At 40.8% G+C, this 22281-nt stretch overlaps 1 protein-coding gene across 2 annotated transcripts; it reads left to right on the top strand.

Moving 5' to 3' along the window:
• Positions 1-573: 573 nt before the first annotated feature.
• ass1 (argininosuccinate synthase 1) lies at positions 574-21840 on the top strand. Of its 2 annotated transcripts, none has more exons than XM_029516184.1 (15): positions 574-713; positions 986-1095; positions 1954-2022; positions 2225-2413; positions 3772-3828; positions 3908-3982; positions 4779-4849; positions 4939-4969; positions 10001-10091; positions 12939-13023; positions 13541-13605; positions 16319-16450; positions 18440-18596; positions 20851-20916; positions 21028-21840. In XM_029516184.1, the coding sequence occupies exons 2-15, from the start codon at positions 994-996 to the stop codon at positions 21074-21076; spliced, it is 1239 nt and encodes a 412-aa protein (XP_029372044.1). In that variant the 5' UTR covers positions 574-713; positions 986-993; the 3' UTR covers positions 21077-21840. The 2 variants fall into 2 exon arrangements, with proteins under 2 accessions (XP_029372044.1, XP_029372043.1); XM_029516183.1 differs by having other exon boundaries at positions 602-713; positions 956-1095; positions 21028-21838.
• The last annotated feature ends 441 nt before the right edge of the window (positions 21841-22281 follow it).

Here is a 22281-nt window from a genome sequence, read left to right as displayed (position 1 = left end):
GGACAAACATGACTAGATTTCTTTATGATCCATAAATTTTAATCACACTCTACCTCAGTTTTATTGCTAATATTAAGTTTAGTAAACATACTGTACACTTACTATCACAATTCAGTCCAAACAGCAGCTTATTAAGCAGGAGTCTTTGTTAATACTTACAGCCCATCCTGTATTCCTGCTTTATATGTGACAAGAGCTATTAGCTGTTTAACAGACAGGGATAAAATATACAAGTAAATAGATAAACATGCACAAATGACTGTTTTCAGATGAGGACTTCAGTGTGTGTCAGTCAGAAGATGATCCAGTGTGATCCAGTTGTGAAATAAGGAAGCGCGCTGGCACCACACAATCATTTCAAAATAAAAGCCGATTTATACTTTTTGACTCGCCTCTTTGATCTCATTCGCGAAATGCTGAAAATGCTCATAACTGGGGCAAAACCATAACTTTGACGGGTCCTGTGGCACCGATTCTCCTCCATCCTGACCCACAGATGATGTCTGGAGCATGAACGTGTTGGATTAAACGGTGATTTTTGGGCCGAGCAGAAATGCTGTTTCGCGTTTCCTACGGAAGCCGGTGAGGCCAATCCGGTTCTGTCTGCAGCTGTCCAACAACATGTAGCTGAAATACGCAGTTCTTCCGCTACACCTCCAGTCCGCAACAGCAGCAGCAGCAGCTAAAACCTCCTCCGCTTTAAAATCTCTTCGGTAAGTTTCCTCCCATTTAAAGACAAACGCGCTCTTTGGTGACTTTGACCTGTTTTCGTCCACTTTTGTCAACGCAATAGAAAACGATAAAGTAATTACAGTGAACAGGAAGAACTGCGGATGTGTTTGGATCTCTGCACGCATACAGTACAGGCCAAAAGTTTGGACACACTTTCCTATTCATCGAAATGAGTAAATGCTGTTTCTGGGGGACAAAAGAACGCTTTTATTTCATTGTGCAGATTGCCTGTCTCTGTCCTTCGGCCCAGCAGCCCTCATCATGTCTAAAGGTACAGTGGTTCTGGCCTATAGCGGCGGTCTGGACACGTCGTGTATTCTGGCCTGGCTGAAAGAAGAAGGTTACGATGTCATCACATACTTGGTAATGTTTCTGAAGCTCCGTGTGTTTGTGTCTGTCTGTGTGCAACAGGTGGCTGTTGCTGTTGTTGTTTGTTTGTTTTTCTCCAGCAGCTGCGTCTGCTTGTCATGCTTTTCTGAGTTTAGGCAGCTGATGTAATCTGCCATACAGGTGTATCACAGGTGTGGTTCACCAAAAAAAAAAAAAAAAAAAAAAACCTTTTAGACATTCACTACCAGTCCGGTCTCAATGGCAGGATTTGTCTTCATAATACCAGCACAAATGTAGCTGGATTTAGATTTTGCCATGTGGAGCCTCAGAACTGCACAGCAGGCAGATTTTCTTGTCTGACGTTTCAGTCAGTCCTTTTGTGTGGGAATGGGTGATTGTCTGTAGTTCACTGCACCAACACAGTCGCTGAGCCATTACATGATTAATGGTTGTGAAACACAGATAAAAAGAAACAAGTTTAAATATGTCCAGTTATTTATATTAAACGCTGATTACTGAATGTTTGTTTTAAATATCACATTGAAGAGAAAATAAACTGACAGAGCAACTGCAGTGTAAATAATAAAACATCATTGAATGTCATGTGTGAGCCGCCGGGCTTGCGTGTTGTTTACTGGATCAGTTGCACATGTTCTTTATGGAAATATTCCCCCATTTCGTGTTGAACACTTAATCCCTTTAGGCGTTATTCATAGCAGGTTTGAGCTGTGAGGAGGCCGTGCAAGTGGCCAATTATCTGATTTACAATACAGAGAACTGCCAGATCTAACACAGTAGAGGATATATTCTATTCCACAGATGCAGGGTGATTTTTAAAGAAAAATTGTACAGTTGCAACTCGTTCATGTATGAATAAATGTGTCTTTCTAGGCCAACATTGGGCAAGATGAAGACTTTGAATCTGCCAGGAAAAAGGCAGAAACCCTTGGTGCAACGAAGGTGAGAGACAGAATAAAATATTGAATGTAGTTCTATGGATAAGAAAAATATTGGTTATTTTGATATTATGCGTGTTTATTTTATTTATTTATTTATTTATTCATTCATTTGTTAAATTTTTCTCACATGAGAAGGGCCCACAGATGCATTGAATCAGAGGCTTAACCCAATGCTTTCTGTTCTCTGTTACGTTTCCATATAGGTTTTCATTGAGGACCTGCGTGCAGAGTTTGTGCAGGACTTCATTTGGCCTGCAGTCCAGGCCAATGCTGTGTATGAGGACCGGTACCTGCTGGGCACTGCAATAGCGCGACCATGTATCGCCCAGCGTCAGGTTGAGATTGCACGCCAGGAAGGTGCCCAGTTTGTCTCACATGGTGCCACAGGAAAGGTAAACTGCAATAAATTTGAGAATTACACACAAGTAAAATCCATGTCCATTAAATGGGAATAGAAGACCTGCAGCAAATTTGCATTTGCCATCTAAACAAACTAAAGAGGCCACCATCCAGTCTGAACATAAGAATTTAACTCTAACCCCCCCCTTTTTTTTTCTCAAACCAACAACAACAGCAGGAAGTCAAAAATCCCTGGAGACATTGACCTCCTCTCTCATTCACAGCTCTATCTACTTATCTATTCATTAAAAATGAGAATAGATATATATGGTCAAATACAATTTTTCTGATGTAAAGATAAGAAATAAACAGAACTGTGCCAATCATCTTTTATAAATAAATTATAACATCATCAAAAAGTTTATATATTTCAATATTCAATTGAAAAAGTAAAGCTACATATTGGAATGATTCATTATTCACACACAGACTGATATCAATTGTTTGTTTCTTTTAATTGTGGTGATTATAAAACTCATAAAACTTCAGTATCTCAGAAAGATTAGGATGTTATGAAAAGGTTCACTATGGGAGAGTGGTGGTTTCACACTCTGGGTAGTCTGGGCTAACAGTCAGGTCAGCAGTGCTCCCTGTGATTATGTAGCCAGAGCCAGACTGACACCATTTAAAGGCTGTGGAAACCTTTTTGAATTGAATTACTGAAATAAGTCCTCTTTATTCAGTTGCACCTGTAAAACACCTGCCGCTGTGGCAAAGCAGGCAGGATAATTACACAATATCAAAGGCCAAAAAGCTAGGAAATCAGGAGCTGTGGGGCAATAAAACTCACTGAGCCATTCACACCCACACCTAAAGGCAATTTAGAGTCACCGGTAAATATTTAATAACGGTGACAATCGCGTCACCTGTGGACATAATGCAAGAAGCATTTGAATAGGATTAATTCTGTCCCCACTGTTTTGATCCTCATGAGCAGTTGATCCCTGTGACTGGATTGTACAAAAATGTTTCATTGTTTTAATGTTTAGCTTCTCATCAGTAATTTCTTTTTTTTTTTACTTTTGTCATTTCCAATTTTAATCTGTGAAACAATTGCTGTGTCCATATTTTGCCTCTAGATGGAGACAAACACCACATCATAAAGTCTCAACACAGCCTTCAAAACTTGAGCACCTTCTGAACCATCCAAGTGTTTGATTTGACTTGTTTAACACTGATAATGATAATGAGGAAGTGGCGTGCATATTTAAAACCAGATACAGGATGCGATCATGCTATCTGTCATATAGTCATTTACTGTGCTGTTAAGTTAAACATTGACTCAGCTCGCATTGGTACATTGACCTGTACTAAATATTACTCTGAATATTTTGTCTCCTGTCTTTTTCAGGGTAATGATCAAATACGTTTTGAGCTTACATGCTACGCTCTCTACCCTGAGGTTCAGGTTAGTTGGACTGTAGAAAGGTTTATACCTGATGGAGCAAGGACAACACACTCAGTCTTTCACTGTGTGTGCATTTCAGGTCATCGCCCCATGGAGGATCCCTAAGTTCTACAACCGCTTTCGGGGGAGGACAGACCTGATGGAATATGCACAGGTATCTCCATCTGTGGAGTGATAAGCCATGACATTCACCTTAGATTTAGGTTATCACACCACTCAGTCAAACGTCTAGTATTAGTCGTTCATCGTTTGATTGAATTAATTAGACAGAGATTATTCATCAGAATTCATTGATTTGCTCTGTCTAGAAACTTAAAAACTTAACTTTGCCCAGTGATAAATACATATGAATCATGTGTATTAACAAAACATAATATGACATCACTTACATATATTAAATTCAGTTTCACATATTTAAGACTCCAGTACAATCTATTTTTATATCCCAACTCTCAGTAATGAAACTTCAAACTCCTGGTTATATTAACTTCTAATTTAGTATTAATGGAACTCTTCTACTTGGACCACACACACACACACACACACACTCTCAGGCTGTTTGTTCACTTGGCCCCCTCCAATAGTCCAGACTAGTTTTGCCCACTAGAGGGTGGTCACAATGTGTAGTCAACCCTTCTTGTGGAGAACCTCAGGAATCATGCTGTCCAACACTACTGAATTGCTTACCTTTTTCTTAGACATAACAAACACGAAGGAATACATGTTTGGTGACTTTTCATTGTGAAAGCCATTAGAGGAAAACGTTGCAGAGAAGCAGATGTACTTATTTTATGCAGTGTTTCATTAACTTGCTGCTTGAAATTGTTTGCTTGTATTCCTGACTTTTCCAACAGATGGCTCAGGTTTAAAACCCCTCGTGCTATATTCAGGTGCGCTCAAGTTAGAGACAAACAGGATGTAACATAACAGCTGCTTTCTCTGTTATATAGAAACATGGCATCCCTGTGCCCGTCACCCCTCGGGCTCCTTGGAGTATGGATGCCAACCTTATGCATATAAGGTAGGTAAGACCGACTTGACACTTTCTTTTGTGTTTCTATGTCCTATTTTTCACAAAGGATATTTATTGTTGAAATTGTTTTTCAACAGCTACGAGTCTGGCATCCTTGAGAATCCCAAGGTAAGACAGCCTCCTAAATAAATGATTTCTAGGGAAAAGATGAATGCTATTACAAACAAGCACTGGTTGAATACAAATAAAAACACGAAAGTTATTTTGCTTACTATGCTCATTGAGAATATCGATTTTAAAGCAGTGAATTTGTCTTAAGCTCTGGCACAATTATTAGAAATCTTTAGAAACTGAATCTGAGACATATGGAGTATTATATTTTGAGGGCTTTAGATAAAATGTCTTGAGATTCAAGACAAAAATCTGGATGGTTGATGTCAAGAAAATGAATAGCACAATCCAAAAACATTTTTGTCAACCCACACTAAAATAGATTTCAAAATTGGTGCCATTTATTGTTGAGTATTGTAAATCTTCTCCATTGTTCTCCTCTTGAACACACAATGTTTGCTGCCTTTTCCTCTAACAGACAGGCAACATATTGTACATCCAGTAAAAATGTATCATCCACTTGCAGTGTCTGTAAAAATAACATGGCAGTAGGCCTACAACCTACTCTGCTGACCCATGCCAGCCCCATCAGAGATGACTCACTCTCCCACAGTGCCATGGGTGAGACACAGTTTAATCTCTGCTGAGGTCAGAGGCCAAAGCAGTACATACAGGTTGGCCTTCGTGACCCCAAAAGCTCCCATCCCTTGGTTGCTGTATCTGTGTCTCTGTCTCTCCTTACCCTGGGTCTTTGCCGGGCCCTGGGAATAGCATGGGACACACAGACACTGACTTGTCGTCAGCAACGCTTCGACTAATTCCCAATTTCATGGGAGCCAGGGAGGGGGAAGGGTTAGGGCGTTGCGCCCAGCTGGGGCCTCCTAGGTTCCAGCCCCAACTCCTCGGGACCTTATTGTTCCGATGGTTGCACTGCCGCGGGCTGCAACGTGGGAGGGGAGCCATTTCATCGTGACACCGTGACACCAAAATGTCACCAGTAACAGTAAAGTACAAAGACAACGAGCCAGACAGATGAGTCCCCAATGGACGGGGCATCACGGGGAGGTGAAGGGTCCCGCGCTGCTGGAGTGGAGATGCAGGGGCAGGGCCACTGTAACTCACAGACCTCTATCTCTCCCAGTCTCTTTCTCTATCCCCTTTCTCACCCCTCCACTGTCTCCTTAGTGGCCAGCCTGTTGAGAAATGTTTTGAAAAGAATGAGACGAACTGGCTCAATACCATAGCAATGGATGATGAATAAGTTGTGTAGATGATTCCATTCAGGGGTTTTGCGTCGGACCATTTACTCCAATATTGAATCGATTAATGGCATTAAATACAATGAAATATTTATGGTTTGTGGACGTCCAGAGTCGTCAAAGGATTTGAATACATTACCCCAGACACAATAGTATTTTATATAATATTATTATTTTATGTTTTGAACTTTGAATGAGATGCAACTATTGAGTAATTTTCAGTCACAACCTCTGGCCCTCCTTGTAATGCACTTTTCCCCATGTATTAATTAACAACCTCACAATAACTGTGTAGTTTTTAGATGAAACGCTGATTTGAATGCAACTTAAAACTGGCAATTGAAATGACCCAGTAAAGCAACAACAAAGTAAATTCTCTCACCCAAATCCTGAAACCAGCATGTCAGATTGTGATCCACCTCGAAGGTCATCTGAAAAAGGTCATCTTGGTCTAAGTATCTCCTCTGTGTCTCAGCCTCTTTCTCTCCTCCAGTTACAGCCCTAAAGGCTCAGGGCAGACCTCAGCTATTCATACTCCCCAACTCACCCACCTGTGGTACAATGGCCCCTCTCTGCTCAACATGGTCAGATTAGGAAATGTCCAAATGGGCGCTCATATGTTCTCCCATAGATAAGAGTCAGCAGAGTTCAGGTTACACTATGATTAACACTGTATCCTTCCTGATAACCCCAAACCATGTTGCCTGTAGCACAATGGCTTTTTTTTATTATTATTTATTTACTCACCTCCATCTGGTGGCGTTAACCTATGTGAAGACATGTACCCAGAGAAACTTCAGAGAGGGTAGCCATGTGTGTTCAGTGTCATTTAATAGTATTGACATGCACCTGATTGAGTTAGTGACCGTTGTAAAATTAAACAAAATAAATTCCAAGTCACAGTCTGGGGATGATCAAGATATAGTTTGTTTTATACCATTTATTCAGATATTAAAGATTCCCTTCAGTTTGTTTTTGAGCAAGACTGTTTTATGGCCGTGCCGCATTAACAGGATTTTGATTTTATTATTTACTTAATTTAATATTTTGATTATAAATGTTTCTCAATTGAATTTCCAGAGAATGTCTTATGAATGTTTCATTGTAGTATTCATCAGGTTGGGTGAGCAAAATGCCAATTGTTAGATGTTCCAAGTTCTATCACTGTCTCCTCTCTTGGTCCGTCCACACATGAGCAGTCAGGGCCCACCCTGAGGCAGCCTGACACTCGTCCTGTGTCATTAAAACATCACCTCGGCCTTAATTATAGCCTCCTTCAGTGAGCTACCCCAGGCCCACTCTGTTCTTTGAGCTTCAGGGAGCTGACGGGCTTGTGTTGACCACCTAATACTGAGCCTCTGCCCACCAAGAGGAAATGAAAACTTGTTTTCTGCTGGTTGCATGGCTGGCTGGAGAGATGGATACACAGACTGCCTGGAGGGGAAGGAAGTGGTGTTGTAGGTGTTTGTATGCATGAGAACGTGTGCTTTGAAGCAAGGAGGTCGGCATTTGTCATGTGCTTCTGTTGTCCACAGGTCTGACCTGTGATACTCACCGGGTGTGCACCGTCCATCATGGCATCGCTCTCACTTCACCTCCATATAGAAAATGCCACTTCTCTTCATTGAATTTAGCTGCAGGCTTAACATTAACCAAAACATCCTTGGTGTTAAGAATATAAATGTCTCTCTAGCACATAACCGCAATATTGTTTTATTGTTGTCTCAATTTGCCACGTTTGCATTTTAAAGAGAAGGAAAGACTTGAAACGTGGTGATTTAAGTGTCACTTCCAACCCATTGTGCCAGTGATGTTTTTACCATCCTTTTCTCTCCTTCCTCCCTCTCAACTTTCCCTTCCTCCCCTTCCCTCTCCCTCCTGCCACCTCTGCCTCTTTTGGCCCTGTTGGCTTCGATTGAAAACCAATGAGGCAACTAATATGTGGAAAGATAGAAATTTACTTGCTTTAAGTTCATGCGTCAGCCTTCTTGTGTGCTGTATGGGCCATGTTTAGCACAACAATATGGAAGAAGCAAAGACTGCCAAAGGAGCTGCTCTGTGCTACATGATGGTGCGCTTCACGCCCCATTTCCCACCAATACCCCCTGCCCCCCCTGCCCCCCCGCCTCGCCTTCTCTATCTCTACCTTTTCCTCTCTTTCAGGGCCATGGCTTTGGGACAGGTCCACCTGCAGGGGGTTTGAATTGAAATGCATTGATCTCGCGCTCACTGGAAACAGCCCTATTCCCTTACTATTTCTTATTTTTCTTTGTGTTCAACAGCCTGTAAGACAGAGCTCTCATCTTTGGGGCATACATGATTTTTTCATTTATTTATTTATTTATTTTTGAGCATTACTCTGGAGGCATACATTTGTATAAATTTTTAAGATGTGTTTTTAATTGATCAGGTAGAAATTGTTCTGATGTGAGCTGAGCTGCCATCCAGCAAAACTCAAAATCTTTATTCCCGCAAAGAATAAAATTCATATATTAATTCCTTTTCTCAGAAAAGACTTAATTGCATGGCATGCCGGATGTAATAATGGTACTGCATGATTTCCATGTAAAGTTTACTGTAAGTTTGAAACCTGCCACCTACAAATGCTTTTACAGCAGTGCAGTGTTTTATTTAAAGGTTGAAAATGCAATAAGGTTTTTTTAGAAGTAGCAAATAACACTACAGCAAACATCGTCTTTCTTATGCTCCAGTATTTAAAATTCAGTCCATCTTTCCCCCCTCAAAGAGTATGCATCAAAAGGCTTTTTAGGGTAGTCATTTCACCCCTCTCCTGTTCACTCTCATTTGGCATCTTTCAGGGCTTTGAGGCAGAAAATAAAGGAGAGGGAGCTGGACGCCTTCTCAGTCAATTTCAGTGTTTAGTTAAAAGGAAGGAAAGTGATTGCGCTGCTCGTTTTCTCCTCTCTGACAGACGGCAAGCGGATGCCGATTAGTTATTGTATGATGATTTAGTGTCTGGTAAAGCTTTCCATTTAAATGCACCCAGTAGTTATTTTGCATAGTCCCCCTGCAATTTGTCTCAGCTCAGGAGACATTGGCCATCGTTTTGTCCTAATGCTATGTAATTGTTGGAGGGGCACATTGCCGGGTGGATACGTCAGGCGGCCACACTCTTTTAGGTCCCAACTGTGACTTGCTGAAATCGCTCCTGGCTCCCACCAACTGGAAAAACGACAAATGTCTGTCACCCAGGACAACTTTAGTGGATTTCAGGTGTAGACCTGGAGTCTTTGTGAAAGTAAAACAGAGGAGAGATATCACTCAGAAAGTTAAAGCTGCCAAAGCAGAAAATTAGAGGAGGTGAACCCAGGGAGAGAAAAACTCCAGAATTTTTAAAGACAAGCAGAAAAGTATTGAGGACTTAATGTTGCTCAAATTGTTTCTGTTACAGTGTCAGGTCTGTTCTGATTTGTCAGGTAGTCACTGTTATTGGGGATGAGTCATTTCTTTCTTTTGCCCTTTCCCACTCTGTCTTACTGCAACCCACTTTTCCCCGCCTTCCCCTGTGGCGAAGGACCTTGCAGAGAAAATGAAACCAAATAGAGCAGAAAAATGGAACATTGATTTTTTTTTTTTTTTGTCTTCACTCAACCCCTGATGGCATTTTCAGGTTTCTCCTTTTTCACGCATCATCCTCTCTTTTCTTCGCTCCGCCGTGTCTTGAGTTGCCTGTTATCACCTCACACAATAGTCTCCACATTTGCTGCACTGTTCGTTGATGAGGTCTCAGTAGGTCTCGGTTATTCATTAAAGGGAATAAAGCGTGAGAAATAGCTAAAGTGAGTGTGTGTGTGTGTTTGTCTTTCAGTGCCATGCTCCGGGTGACCTGTACCTGATGACCAAGAACCCAGAAGATTCTCCCAACGCCCGCGATTTACTGGAGATAGAGTTCAAAAAGGGTTTGTCTGCTTCCAGCATGTCACCTGTTGATTCCTCTGTCAGTGCATTTGTTTTTAACTTCACAACTTCTTTATAGTAATCTCTGATGTAGATGACCAAAGACTGGTAAAGAAAAATAGAGCTGATGTTTTTTATTGATATTTGTTATTAAAACAAATTCAAATTCTATTTTTAACAAAGATTGAAATTGAAATGAAAGTCAAGGTATCTGTTTCATAAATGGTCTACCTCATCATAGTTGTGAATTGGATTTGGCCGGCTGAAATAAGTAAATGGGAGAAATTACACTTAAATTGAAAAACTTCAGTTCTGAACTTCTACCCGTCAGTCAGTGTCCATTCTAGTTTACACCTCTTCATATTACTCGTTTGTAGCTACAGGCTACAGCTCTAATGTTGACCCGGCTGCACTTTATCACCATTCCTGACCACCCAGACTTATCCTTAACCCCTCATAGCATTACTTGGTGCAAAGCTGCCGTATTTTGCCCCAGGGCACGCACACAGGCCGGAAGCATTAAGTCCAGCTAATACACCAAGCCCCAAGGGGCCAGAGAAACACTCATTAGATATATTGCCACAAGGGCCAGGCTGAATAGAGGAAACTGTCACGTGTTTGCACGAAGCGAAAATGGCAAGAAACATCCAAGCCTGGGGCAAATAGCACAAATGTCCCTTCATGTCTGGTGACCAGGAGTGGCTGAGGATCACAAACATCAATGGCCTGAGATGCACTAGTTCCTCTGATCACATCAGCTTGACAGCTTTATGGGCTGTAATAGTAATTTGAAGGAAGTTCAGAAAGTTGAAAAATGTGAAAATTTTAAAGATGGCATCTTTAAAGTTCAGACAGTCAAAAGCGTTTTTTGAGCATGCAACCTGCAACGCTGCTTCATAGCTCCCATGTATCTGCAATAAAGTGGTGTCCAGATCACTTTACCAGTTTCTCAAAGAAAATGTTTAACAGTAAAACAAGTAGGTTGCTGTCAGTTCAGCTAGGCATGAGATATGCTTTTGTAAAAGAGGGATGCAGTAGTAAAGCCGAGTCTGGTTTCGTGGGTTCTTTGCAGGCCTGTGCTCCATTTTCACACATATTCTCAGTGCCTTTATTGAGCACCCTATGACAAAAGCTGTTTTAGTTGTCCACACAAAGGCCTGAGCCTACTCCTCCCTCTGAGCACAAGATCAGCACAAGAATGTTTCATTTCATTCCCCCTCCCACCTCTACATCCCTGCCTTTCTCACCAAAGTTTTCTCACTGATTAAAAAAGAATATTTAACGACAGGAACCTTTTCCCCCGTCAAACAGTCCATTCCCCATTCCTCTCCCTTTTTCAAGGAAAAAAATCATCCCTCCCTCCTTTCACACCAAAGGAGTGCAGAGGAAAAAGAGACAGAGAGGAAAAATGTAAAGCAGTAATTTTTCCTACAACTGTGTCTGCGCTCCCATTGTCTGCACTGTTAGGCTGCGAAAAACTGAAGAAAAGGATCATGGGGAGAAAAAGACCCCTCGGTGAATGATAGAACCCGTGTGATGGAGAGAGCGAGGAAAAAGAGGGAGCACAGGGACGAAAGGCCAGCCCCTTCACTCCCACATTCAGACACTCACGTAATTTATTTGAACTTTTAATCTAATTATTAGCTATCTGGGAGGGGGCACGATTTTCATAATGCGCAACCCATACTACCCTCTCCTGCACCGGCAGCTATTTTTTCTTCTTCCATGGGAGCCACCATGATTCCCGCGATATGAGAATGGGCCATTAACAAAGCCCTTGTCTAAAAAAATTTGTCAAGTCCTTCACGTGTCATTCCTATCAGGGCTTTGTCAAGCCGGCTGAAAGGAGTCCAGAAGTACTGCTCTTCTGCTCGGAGCTATTTGACTGACAACTATAAGCATGCTGAAGTATGCATAGGACTGAACGCTGGATGGATGTAGACTGAATATCAGCACTTTTTTTTTTTTTCTTTTTTTTTTCTTCAAAATATATTCCCTTATCAGCACACACACATGCACACGCACACTCCTTTTCACCCATGTCTGTTTGTTTCCTCGCCTCCACCTTTGCCCCTTGTTGCTCATTGAAGGCCATGAATAAGCAGGTCCATGACAGTGATTGATGTGTACTTGGTTTAAGTGGCTTTGGACAGGAAGTGTGTGGCTTTAACGTGGGTGTCTTTTTAAAGGAAAAAAAACTGTGTGTTAGAAACATGGAAATAATAAGATAGATGATGGATGCGGATGAAGTGGTTTTGTGTCCTACACATGCGCATGAACACACAAACACTCAGTGGTGAAAAAATTCTCAGGGGCTAAAGAGAGTATGGGTAACAAAGCTGCGTGTGTAATTGAATTAGGTAAAGGCCTGCCCACAATTTCACAGCTTTCAAATGAGCAGAGCCTTTGAATTTATTAGTCCTTCTCACCACCTCCTTTTGTAATGTTTTTCACTTTTAGCTGACAACTGTTGATTTCGGAGACTGATATAATGAGCACTTGTCAAAAGATTTTATCAACTCTTAGTTTGTTTACTTATTTTGTTTCTTGTAAACAGTTTAAGTGAGTTGAAATTGATTCATGAATTTGATTTTGAAAAGCAGTTTGTCTGTTTTTTAACAAGGGTTAGAGTTAAAGATATATTTTCCTCTTCCTCGGGTACCAAGACAGTCAAATATTAAGACACATATCATAACCATAAAATGTATTGCACCATTGCTGCTGTTGTTGATTGCATTAAAATACATTGTAGTGATTTAGCTTTAATTATTTGACATCCCCTGATGATGAATGCATTCATTCCATTTAAATCAAAGATAAAATAAAGAAACCGGCTCTCTCTCCATCAGGTGTGCCTATCAAGGTGACCAACATGAATGAAGGCAAATCCGTTGACTCACCACTTGATATCTTCTCATATCTTAATGAGATTGGGTGAGTATGTAGCAACAACAAAGCCTCTCCAACAGAATGGTGTGTAAATGATCCCCAGAGGACTAACAGTGGTTAAGTTTACCATCTCTAAGGGACGTATGTCTGTCATAGCTGGCCTGATATAAAATCCCACCAGAATTTTCCCTTCTGTGTCTCCTCCACTCTTGTGTCCTGCTTTTAAACTGTTGGAGTAAATAAACAACAATGATTGACTGATGTGAAAGAAAAAAAAGGAGGTCTCTGTTATTACTTTTAAGCTTTGAGCATGATATAACCTGCAAAGGATTTTTTTTTTTTTTTTCCCAGTCATTAAAACTTAGACTTGTAATTAAATGAAATTCTTTCCTTTGTCATTGGAAACTAGCTAGCTTTTCAACTCTTCCATTCAAAATAATATATAATTTGAGCGAATGAGCTGAAGAAAGTTTTAGAATAGATAAATTGATGTACTACTTATGTGGATTAAACTAATTCAAAGTGAAATTATTAAAGTTTTCTGTCTCTGTGTCTTTCTCAGAGGAAAACATGGTGTGGGCAGGATTGACATCGTAGAGAATCGTTTCATTGGGATGAAGTCCAGAGGTAAAGAATTAAAAATTATGTTTGACTATTATCTGTCTTGCTCATGACATTTTTTCTATTTGTACCGACAGGCTGCTTTACTCACACAAACAGTGATATAGACTATAAATGCAGTGTGATGGACAGATTTGCCATATTTAAATTTTACATCTATTCAGAATCTTTCCTTTCAGTGTCCAGGGCTTTCATGCAATTTGCTTTTATTTTACTTGAGTGCTTTAAGTGTCACACTTGCTATTCCGCTTTCATAAAAGTGGGCTGGATGGCAAACACTCTCCTCAAAGGAAATGTTTTCCTCTGGTTCACCTGGAATCATAGACACTGAAGTTACTCCAATTCACTTATGCATGCACACACACACACTGTGGTAGATAACCGTGCACATGCTTCACTGGATAAACATAAAATAGACAGTCGATCACATATGTGGACAAGGACATATCTTTCTCTTTATCTTCAGTTTCAACAGGCAACTGGAAAAGCTCCTTCCTCGGGTATCTACATTTACTATGACAGAAAATCTACAAGGCCAGAGAGACTGTCCTGGCCTCATTCGATACAGACAACCCCTGACACACCCCACGCGCACACACACACACACACACACACACAGTTCTCTCTTTCTTCACGACACGATGTGCTATGATTGGCAAATTGACTGGCCAACAGTCTGTGGCTGTGGCGCAACTTGGCAGGTAGAAATTGGAAAATGGGAAGCCCACTTTTCTCTACCCTTGGCTGAACAAAAGATCAAAGCTTTTTCCTCCGCTGAAGCAATAGGAAGAGGTGGAGTACAAGGTGTCCAAGTGGTTGGATAACTACCATTGAGAGTACATGTTGGTCTCTGATGGAATGGCAGTTGTGTTAGCACAATAGAGGATGGGAGGGATTGAATGGGGACATGTCATACTTATTTGTGTTGGGTCATATTTATTTGTGTGGGGTCAGAGAAGTGGTGGGGAGTGTGGGGGGGATTAAAATGGTTTGTCAAGAACGTTGTCACTGTGCTACAAAACATTCAACAGCTAACATTTCCCACCTGTCACAGTGCTGTCAGACCTCTGACCTGTTTATGGCTGATGGGGTTTGCTGAGGTGCACCTCTCAAAAGCTGTTGGGAATGGCTCCATCAGTGCCGACGAGCATGGGACTTAATGTCCAGTCACTGGTGCTGTCGAACTTCAGGACTATGGCGAAAGAAAGTCATTTTAAATATATTTATTTGTTTATTTAAGTAAAAACATTTTCATTGAAATTTTATCTAACTTTAAGATGTTTATCTGCTCTTTTTCTGTTGCCTGTTTATGCTTTGCTCACAGTTTGCCTAAAGGGTGAGAGGAGATCAGCTCAGGATGAATTAATTCTTGACCTGAGCCTGGAGCATGGTTAGCATACCTGCAGTAGCCATATAAAAGATTAAAACCTGAAAAACCATTGGTGGCAGGGGGGCTGTCTCTTTAAGCTTAACTAAACTGCCACTGTTGGAGTTTACCCAGATAGCTTCCCATTGTTTGCTCCTCTCTGTTAATCTACATCTCTTTTGGAACACTTAAGCCAAGTTGTGTTGGAGGACAGTTTTAACTTATTTATCTGATGGAGCCAACGGAAATGTCCCTGCCTGTCCTCTGTGGCCCTGGATCACCAAAGAGCCACAAGCCATGCTGGCTTAGGTGGCAGTCTTTTGAGGCTTTAGACAATTAGCAGCAATCCTAAGCTATGTTTTTGGCCACCAGCACATAGTAAGTTCTTCTCCATTTTCAGAACAGGACCAGTGCTGGAGTATTTAGGGAAATACAGATTTGAGTTTTGCTGCACACCGTATTGGGAGATATGAAATACTGTTTATCTGTTAAATATGAGAAAAGGGTTTGGAGTCAGGAGAGCCCCACAGAAATTGTAAAATTGGGCTACCCGTTGCTGCCTGTAGTGAGTGTCTGTGTGGCGTCTTGGCAGCTGAGCTTCAGCAAAAGTGACATTCATTGAAACTGACAATTCATGTGAAGATCCATGTGTTGAATGGGGAAATGGCACTCGCAATTTTTCAAAATTTCAGCTCCTACAAAAATGAATGTCATAAGCAAAGCTACCATGCCTGTTGACAGATTTGCCTTGTATCATTTCCCCTCACCTCTTTTTGTTTTAGCTGACATTTGAGCGACAGCTTCATTTCTCCTGTCATCTACTTTATCTTTTCACCCCTCACCCCTCCCTCCATGTCCAGAGGGGGTAAATTGCAGGGTAGGCAGAGCCCTGGTCCAGGCTCCAGGCTGGCAGGGGCCTCCTATCCTGTCATTTACCCAGGACAGACTCATTCATGTTTTCTGAGTGCTGTGAAGGCCCGTCAGTCACACAGCCGATGGCTAATAGAGCTGTTCACTTGTGGTAAGTTCAGATAAATAGGGTTTGCAGTTTTTGTCCCTTTGACTGGCTGATGATGATGATTATGATGATGGTGACTGTGCTAGTGGTAAAATGCATGTACAGAAGATAAGTAAATACTTGGATTGTATATAATTATATTTTTTAGATTAAAATTTCCATCATTGAAATCTCAAAATTTAATAAAATTTGTCATGATGAGGACGATGAGTTGAAAATCTGAGATACACAGCATTACGCAGGCTGTTGAAAGTCATCTTAAAAATTATTCATGTTTTGTGCAAATACTCTTTCACTGTGTTTTGTTTTGTTTTGTTTTTTTCTGTGTTTGTTAGGGATTTATGAAACACCAGGAGGCACCATCCTGCTACAGGCCCATTTAGACATTGAGACATTCACGATGGACAAAGAGGTGCGGAAGATCAAACAGGGATTGGGTGTCAAGTTCTCTGAACTTGTCTACAACGGTAAGCCCCTAAAATTCACCATCTTGGTTTGGGCTGCAGTTATTCTTTTATATAGGGAACGAAAATGCATTATTGTCATTATTCAAAAGAAGAAGTAAGTTTTCACTTGCTGACAGATGCTGAGTCGTCAATTATACATTATTCTCATTTGCACTGTGAGTATTTCCAAAGTTGCATAGGTAAGAATGACTTATTGTATCCGAAGGGAAATTTGTCTTGTACAACAGTGCTATGCTCCTGCATACATTTAACAGACATACATACCATCGACATACACAAGTGAAGTGTCTGCACAATCATACAAAAGCCGGACTTCAGTATTGCACCAGTGTGTACTATTGCACCACCATGAGCCAGCAAATTGCACAGTAATATACATGGTGGTATGCCTAACAATAAATAACATGGCAACTATTCCAGGAATGAATAAATAATAAAACCATAGGTAAAACAAGCATCCAATAAAAATAATAACCTTACCCCAGCATGTGCTAATGATAAAACATCAATAAAGTATAAAATACTAATAATTTAGAGAATTGCACACAAGATAAAAGAAGGAACTTTGAAGTCTAAGAGTTATGATGAGCAGTTTGTCTCTTTTAAAAGGGTGACGGATGTTGGGAGGGACGGCAGCCTGTTGGTCAGTTGTTGTTTGTGTCAGAACATCAGCTAACCTTATATAAGAGCGAAGAGAATGGACACACGTATGTTCCTGTGGGTTAAGTGTGTGCATGAGCTTTTCTTGGCTCAGGTGTCTTAATCCTCCCTTCTGCTCGGTGTCCAGTCCTCTGCACCTTCATCCACATAATAGGATCAGTGCCATTAGAGGCGGGCGACTAGGCTTCTTCAGTTATATCCTCCAGAGACAGGGAGAAAACACGCACACATACACAACACGCTACCTTCTGAAGCAAGGCAGAGATTAAATCTCGTTGTAGGTTTAAATCATTAATAATTCTGGGCATACATAAAAGGCAGCTGGTGCTGTGGCTTATGTTAACAATCCACCTGTCCGGCATATCTTCTGCATTAATACTGCAATATTTATCCTGAGTATCCCACAGTCTCTGATTAGAGAAGAGGTAGCAGTGATGTAGGAAGTGTTATACTATAGCTGCTATTGGATTAGTTGTTAATTAAAAGACAGTTTATCAATGTAAATTTTAAGAACTGATTTACAAGGTGTGTCTTGTTTCTTCTATAGGCAGCAATGAAATGTACATAATTTTCTCGTTCATTTGATTTTTCTTTAATGATTTATTTGATTTGATCTGTTAAAATGTGAAAAATATTTTCAGCCCCTTTGTAAATGGAAAAGATGAAGAAATCATTAATTAATAATCAAAAATAATTATTATTCAAAGTCCGATCTTACAGTGACGCACGTACAGGGTTAACATGAGCATTAACACAATCTAATTGACTCACTGAAATGGGACCTTTGTGTTACTGCCAAATCAGAGGTAATGAAAGCAGGGAAGGATTGTGTCTTTGAACATGGGCAGACGATGAGGTGGAGGTCAGCCGCTGATGAGAGGAGAACCCCTGCTGAGGGGGGCGTGCCTGACCTTTGAACGTATACAGACCTATCCTTTGCCCATCTGTCTCAGAGATTGATGGGCCAGGGTTGAAAAATGGAAGAAAAGGAAAGTGTTTGAACTTCACCTGGACCAGAAACGAGACAAAAGCACAAAAAGAGGTGCATCTGAGAGGGAATGGCGGTCAGACCTCTGTAGACCCTGCTGCTGAAGGAAGATTTGCATTTGCTCCGTCGTTGTGTTTTGCCATTATCCATTGGATAACATGATTGATAATGTAAACATAAAAATACAAATATCAACAAAACATTTCCATTTGCCATTTAGGCAACATTGATCAGTACAGCAGTCTTATATTGTCTTTCTGTTTAAATGAAGGAATATTAAAACCTCCTTTTGGCAACTTTTGGTAATGTGTAAGGTGTTTGTGTTTCTTTACTTGCTTCAGGTTTCTGGTACAGCCCAGAGTGTGATTTTGTGCGTCAGTGCATAGCCAAATCCCAGGAGAATGTGGAGGGCAAAGTCCAACTGTCTGTCTTCAAGGGTCAGGTCTACATCCTGGGACGAGAGTCACCTAAGTCTCTATACAATGAGGAGTTGGTCAGGTAAGGTAACGTGTGTGTGTGTGTTGTTCTTGGCAGCTGCGTTTGGCTGCTCTGGGCACAGCGCAGCCACTCCACATGTTCGCCAGTTAGCCTGTTGTTAGGTCAGCTTCCCCAAGTTCTTTTATGACCTCCACATCAACATATTAAACTGACTCTGCCTCACAAAGACATCAGAGAAGTGTCAAGCTCAGTTCCTGGGGGCCAGCCCCCGACCCCCAACCCCTCCTGCTACACCCCAGTGCCCTCCAAGTGGTGGTAACAGTGGGTTTGTTCAGCAGGCTGACCCCTTATGCCCTCTGGGCAGGCTCAGCACTGACCAAAGTGAAAGCCCCTCCATATGCCGATCTATCTCCACTTCAGTCACACACACACACTCCAGTTGTACCCTAAAGTCAGGGAGCTAATGGCATTTTCAGCCAGAGGAGAGAGAGGATCTCAGTCGGCTTGCAACCGCGTTGTCCTGGTATTTATGTCAGAAAGCTTGGGACAAGAACACATAAATCACAGCCAGTCTGTGTTTTAATTAATTTAAGTTTAAGTAACTGCTGAGTCACTGAAGGTAAGTTATGACTCTGATCCAGGAAGCACTGAGTTGCTTCAAAACTCTCGCCATTCACCATCACAAAGTCCTCAGGCACCTGAGACAGATGGACACAGTGGATCTCCATTAAGGAGCTCATTACACGTGATCCAAACAAAAAAACGTCAGTCTGTCACACACACAAGAATTCTGGACATACAGAAAAGGCATCTGGTGCTGTGACTGATTGTGTGTAACTTGTTTTCATAGAAATCAACAAATTTTTGTCAATAGTGATTATTTTAATTAATATTATTTGCTCCCCATGTCATTTATCATTCATATTTTCCTCACAGCTCCAGCTCTCTACCGGGGACATAACAAAAACAACTATGAAAGCATTAGGGTTAGCAGATGTTCATATAAAGTTTTGCCACAAAATAACTTAACAAAATGTTGTTGGTCTAAATTACATTAACAGGAAAGAATATCATTACACATTATTATTTTACATTAGGTTTATCGTGAATTATTGTAACACCTACTGTATATTTATATGCACCTGACATTGATGCACCTGAAGCAGCAGTCTCTCTCTCACACACACACACACACACACACATTTGTCTTTCCATGAAAACCTGCCACAATCACCCAGATACACACACAGACCAGGCATGAAGCCCCCCCACCGCTGGAATCCTGTTGTCTCTCCACAAGCAACAGAAAACGGCATCATTAACACAGTGGTAATACAGTCCATTGCTGCACCCATCTGAGAAAAAAATGTCTCCCTTCTCACTGTCCACTGCCTCCACTCTCAATTAGACTGCAGGGTTTCTTCTAGGAATACACAAAATATCACATGTTCACACACACACACAGAGGGCCATATTCTTTGAAGCCACTCACTCATAATCGCGCTCAGGTGCCGGGCAGGGAGTCTCGTATTGAGAGTTGATGATTTAGTTGTCCATCTTTCTTTTTATAGTGTTTATCCTATCATTTGTTGGCAATTTCCTCTTTTGCTAAGTGATTTTGAAGAATGAGTGCAAGCTGTATTGGGTGTTGGGGGTGTCGCAGGGAGGAGAGGACTCAGTGAGGGAGTGTATTAAGCACTGCAGGTAGAAACTGCTGTAATTACACAGCACACGGACAGTCTTTGTGAAACACTCACACACTAAGAAGAGTATGACTACAACAAGCATCCTAAACAACAGAACAGGCACTGGTACAAGTTATAGATTTACTTCTTTTTCTGAAGAAGTGGATAAAGCAGAAACACCACATTACAAAATGATCTCAACACTTAGATCACAATTGATATGATGGGATTGTTTTAAAGTGGGTTATGTGCGTCTTTGGTGTGCTTTTGTACATGAGCATGTTTTCATTTTCCAGTATTGATTCTTAGATATTCAGTACAAACAATCCTAAAGAAGAGCACTCAAAAGGAAATCGATGGGGACATTATTTCTACAGAGATGATTAACAATGATAGGCCCATTTCAGGAGCTGATCCGTCTCCATATCGCTCACTTCACTGTTTACTCCAAACATTGCAATCATTTTTTGACCCATGTATCCAACAGTCTTTTCTTTCAGCTGCTGTCTGCTCCTGACCTATGTTTCTTCCCTTTCTTCAATTTTGTACATCGATCTCTGTTGATCCTTTTTATTTATTTATTTATTTATTTATTTATTCATTCATTCATTCATTCATTCTTATTAAAGCATGGACGTACAAGGAGACTACGACCCATGTGATGCCTCTGGATTTATCAGGGTTAACGCAGTCAGGTTAGCATCCTTTGCACTTTGATTATATTTCCAAGCAGCAGCAAATATAGTTGGCAAGGTTGGTGGTTCAAACTAAACTCTTATTTGTGTCCTTCTTGGTATTTTCCACAGGCTAAGGGAACACCATCGTTTGCAGGGTTTCTTCAACACCAAACAGTAACTGTCTAGTTCTGTTAACTGCCTCCTTCCACTGCGTCTTAAGCAGCAGTAGGTGTCGACCTTGTACCTTCATTGTCTAATTTTTGCTTTATTGTTTGCTCCTACATATATTAACATTAGCAGTAGCACACCAGAATCTGGCCCTAAATTGTTGTTTCCTTCTTTTTTTTTAATAGAGGAATAAAATCAATCAACTGTTACATCGTAACAATAGAGGAATATTGATCTGGATGTAGTGATAATGAGAAAATATAAATATAGAATATTATAAGATAACAAATTTCTTAGTATTTGCAAGATTTGTGTGGATCATAATATATGTAAGTCAATAATTGAACTTTATTTCAGACTTCTAAGGTACAAAAATTAAACGGTGAATTGTGTGTTTACTGTGTGTTTCTTGAATTTTTTCAGAAAAGCATCATGGGTTGCCATACAGACACGCAGTGTAAATATTAGTGATTAATAGCAGACAGCCTATTTAAGCGCCTGTTTAAGTCTTGGGGTTGGACACTCACTGTGTGGACACATTGAGGACACTGTATGATATTTACAATATTAAGATGAAGGGGGAGCAGTGTAGCAGTTTTAGAATAGGTGCAAGTGAACGTGGTGGCTCTTGTGATAGCCACTGAAGCAGAAGTGATGAGGCCATTTTTGAACTCAAATGGCACAAGTCAGATGGAAGGAAAACCAATTGGCTACATATGTACGTTTCACTGCTCAGCATGGGGTCTCCAGGCTTTGAGAACAGAGGAGAGAGACGGAAGTGTTTTTCAGATGGATTGTTGTGTGATTCATTATTACCTTTTTCAAAATAAACCTGGTATTGATGAGCAGGGTGCCCTTTTTTTCCCCGTGTCCTGAGTAAAGAAGCAGCATAGAAATGTATATGACCATGAGGAGACGCTCTCTGATGAGGAAATGTAGGTTTAAAAAGTCATATGACAATCAATCAACTTAATGCGACTAAACGGCAACAGCACAAGTATTCTGAAAGTACAACTTGCATATTTACCAGTCAAAAAAAAAAAAGAAAATCATTTTCAGCGTGAAGTCAAACTGTAATAACTAAAAGTCAACTCAGAGCAAACTGACAGTGATGTGGAAATATTTAACCTGATAATTCGACCAGAAACTGATCACTGAAGTGATTGGAGCAGTTAGTGGCTGGCTCTCTCCAAAGATCTCACAATCCACATTATC

Source organism: Echeneis naucrates, chromosome 12 (assembly GCF_900963305.1).
Source record: "Echeneis naucrates chromosome 12, fEcheNa1.1, whole genome shotgun sequence".
NCBI lineage: Eukaryota > Metazoa > Chordata > Actinopteri > Carangiformes > Echeneidae > Echeneis > Echeneis naucrates.
Note: the sequence above shows the minus strand (reverse complement) of the source record. Positions and strands in the feature narration are given on the sequence as shown.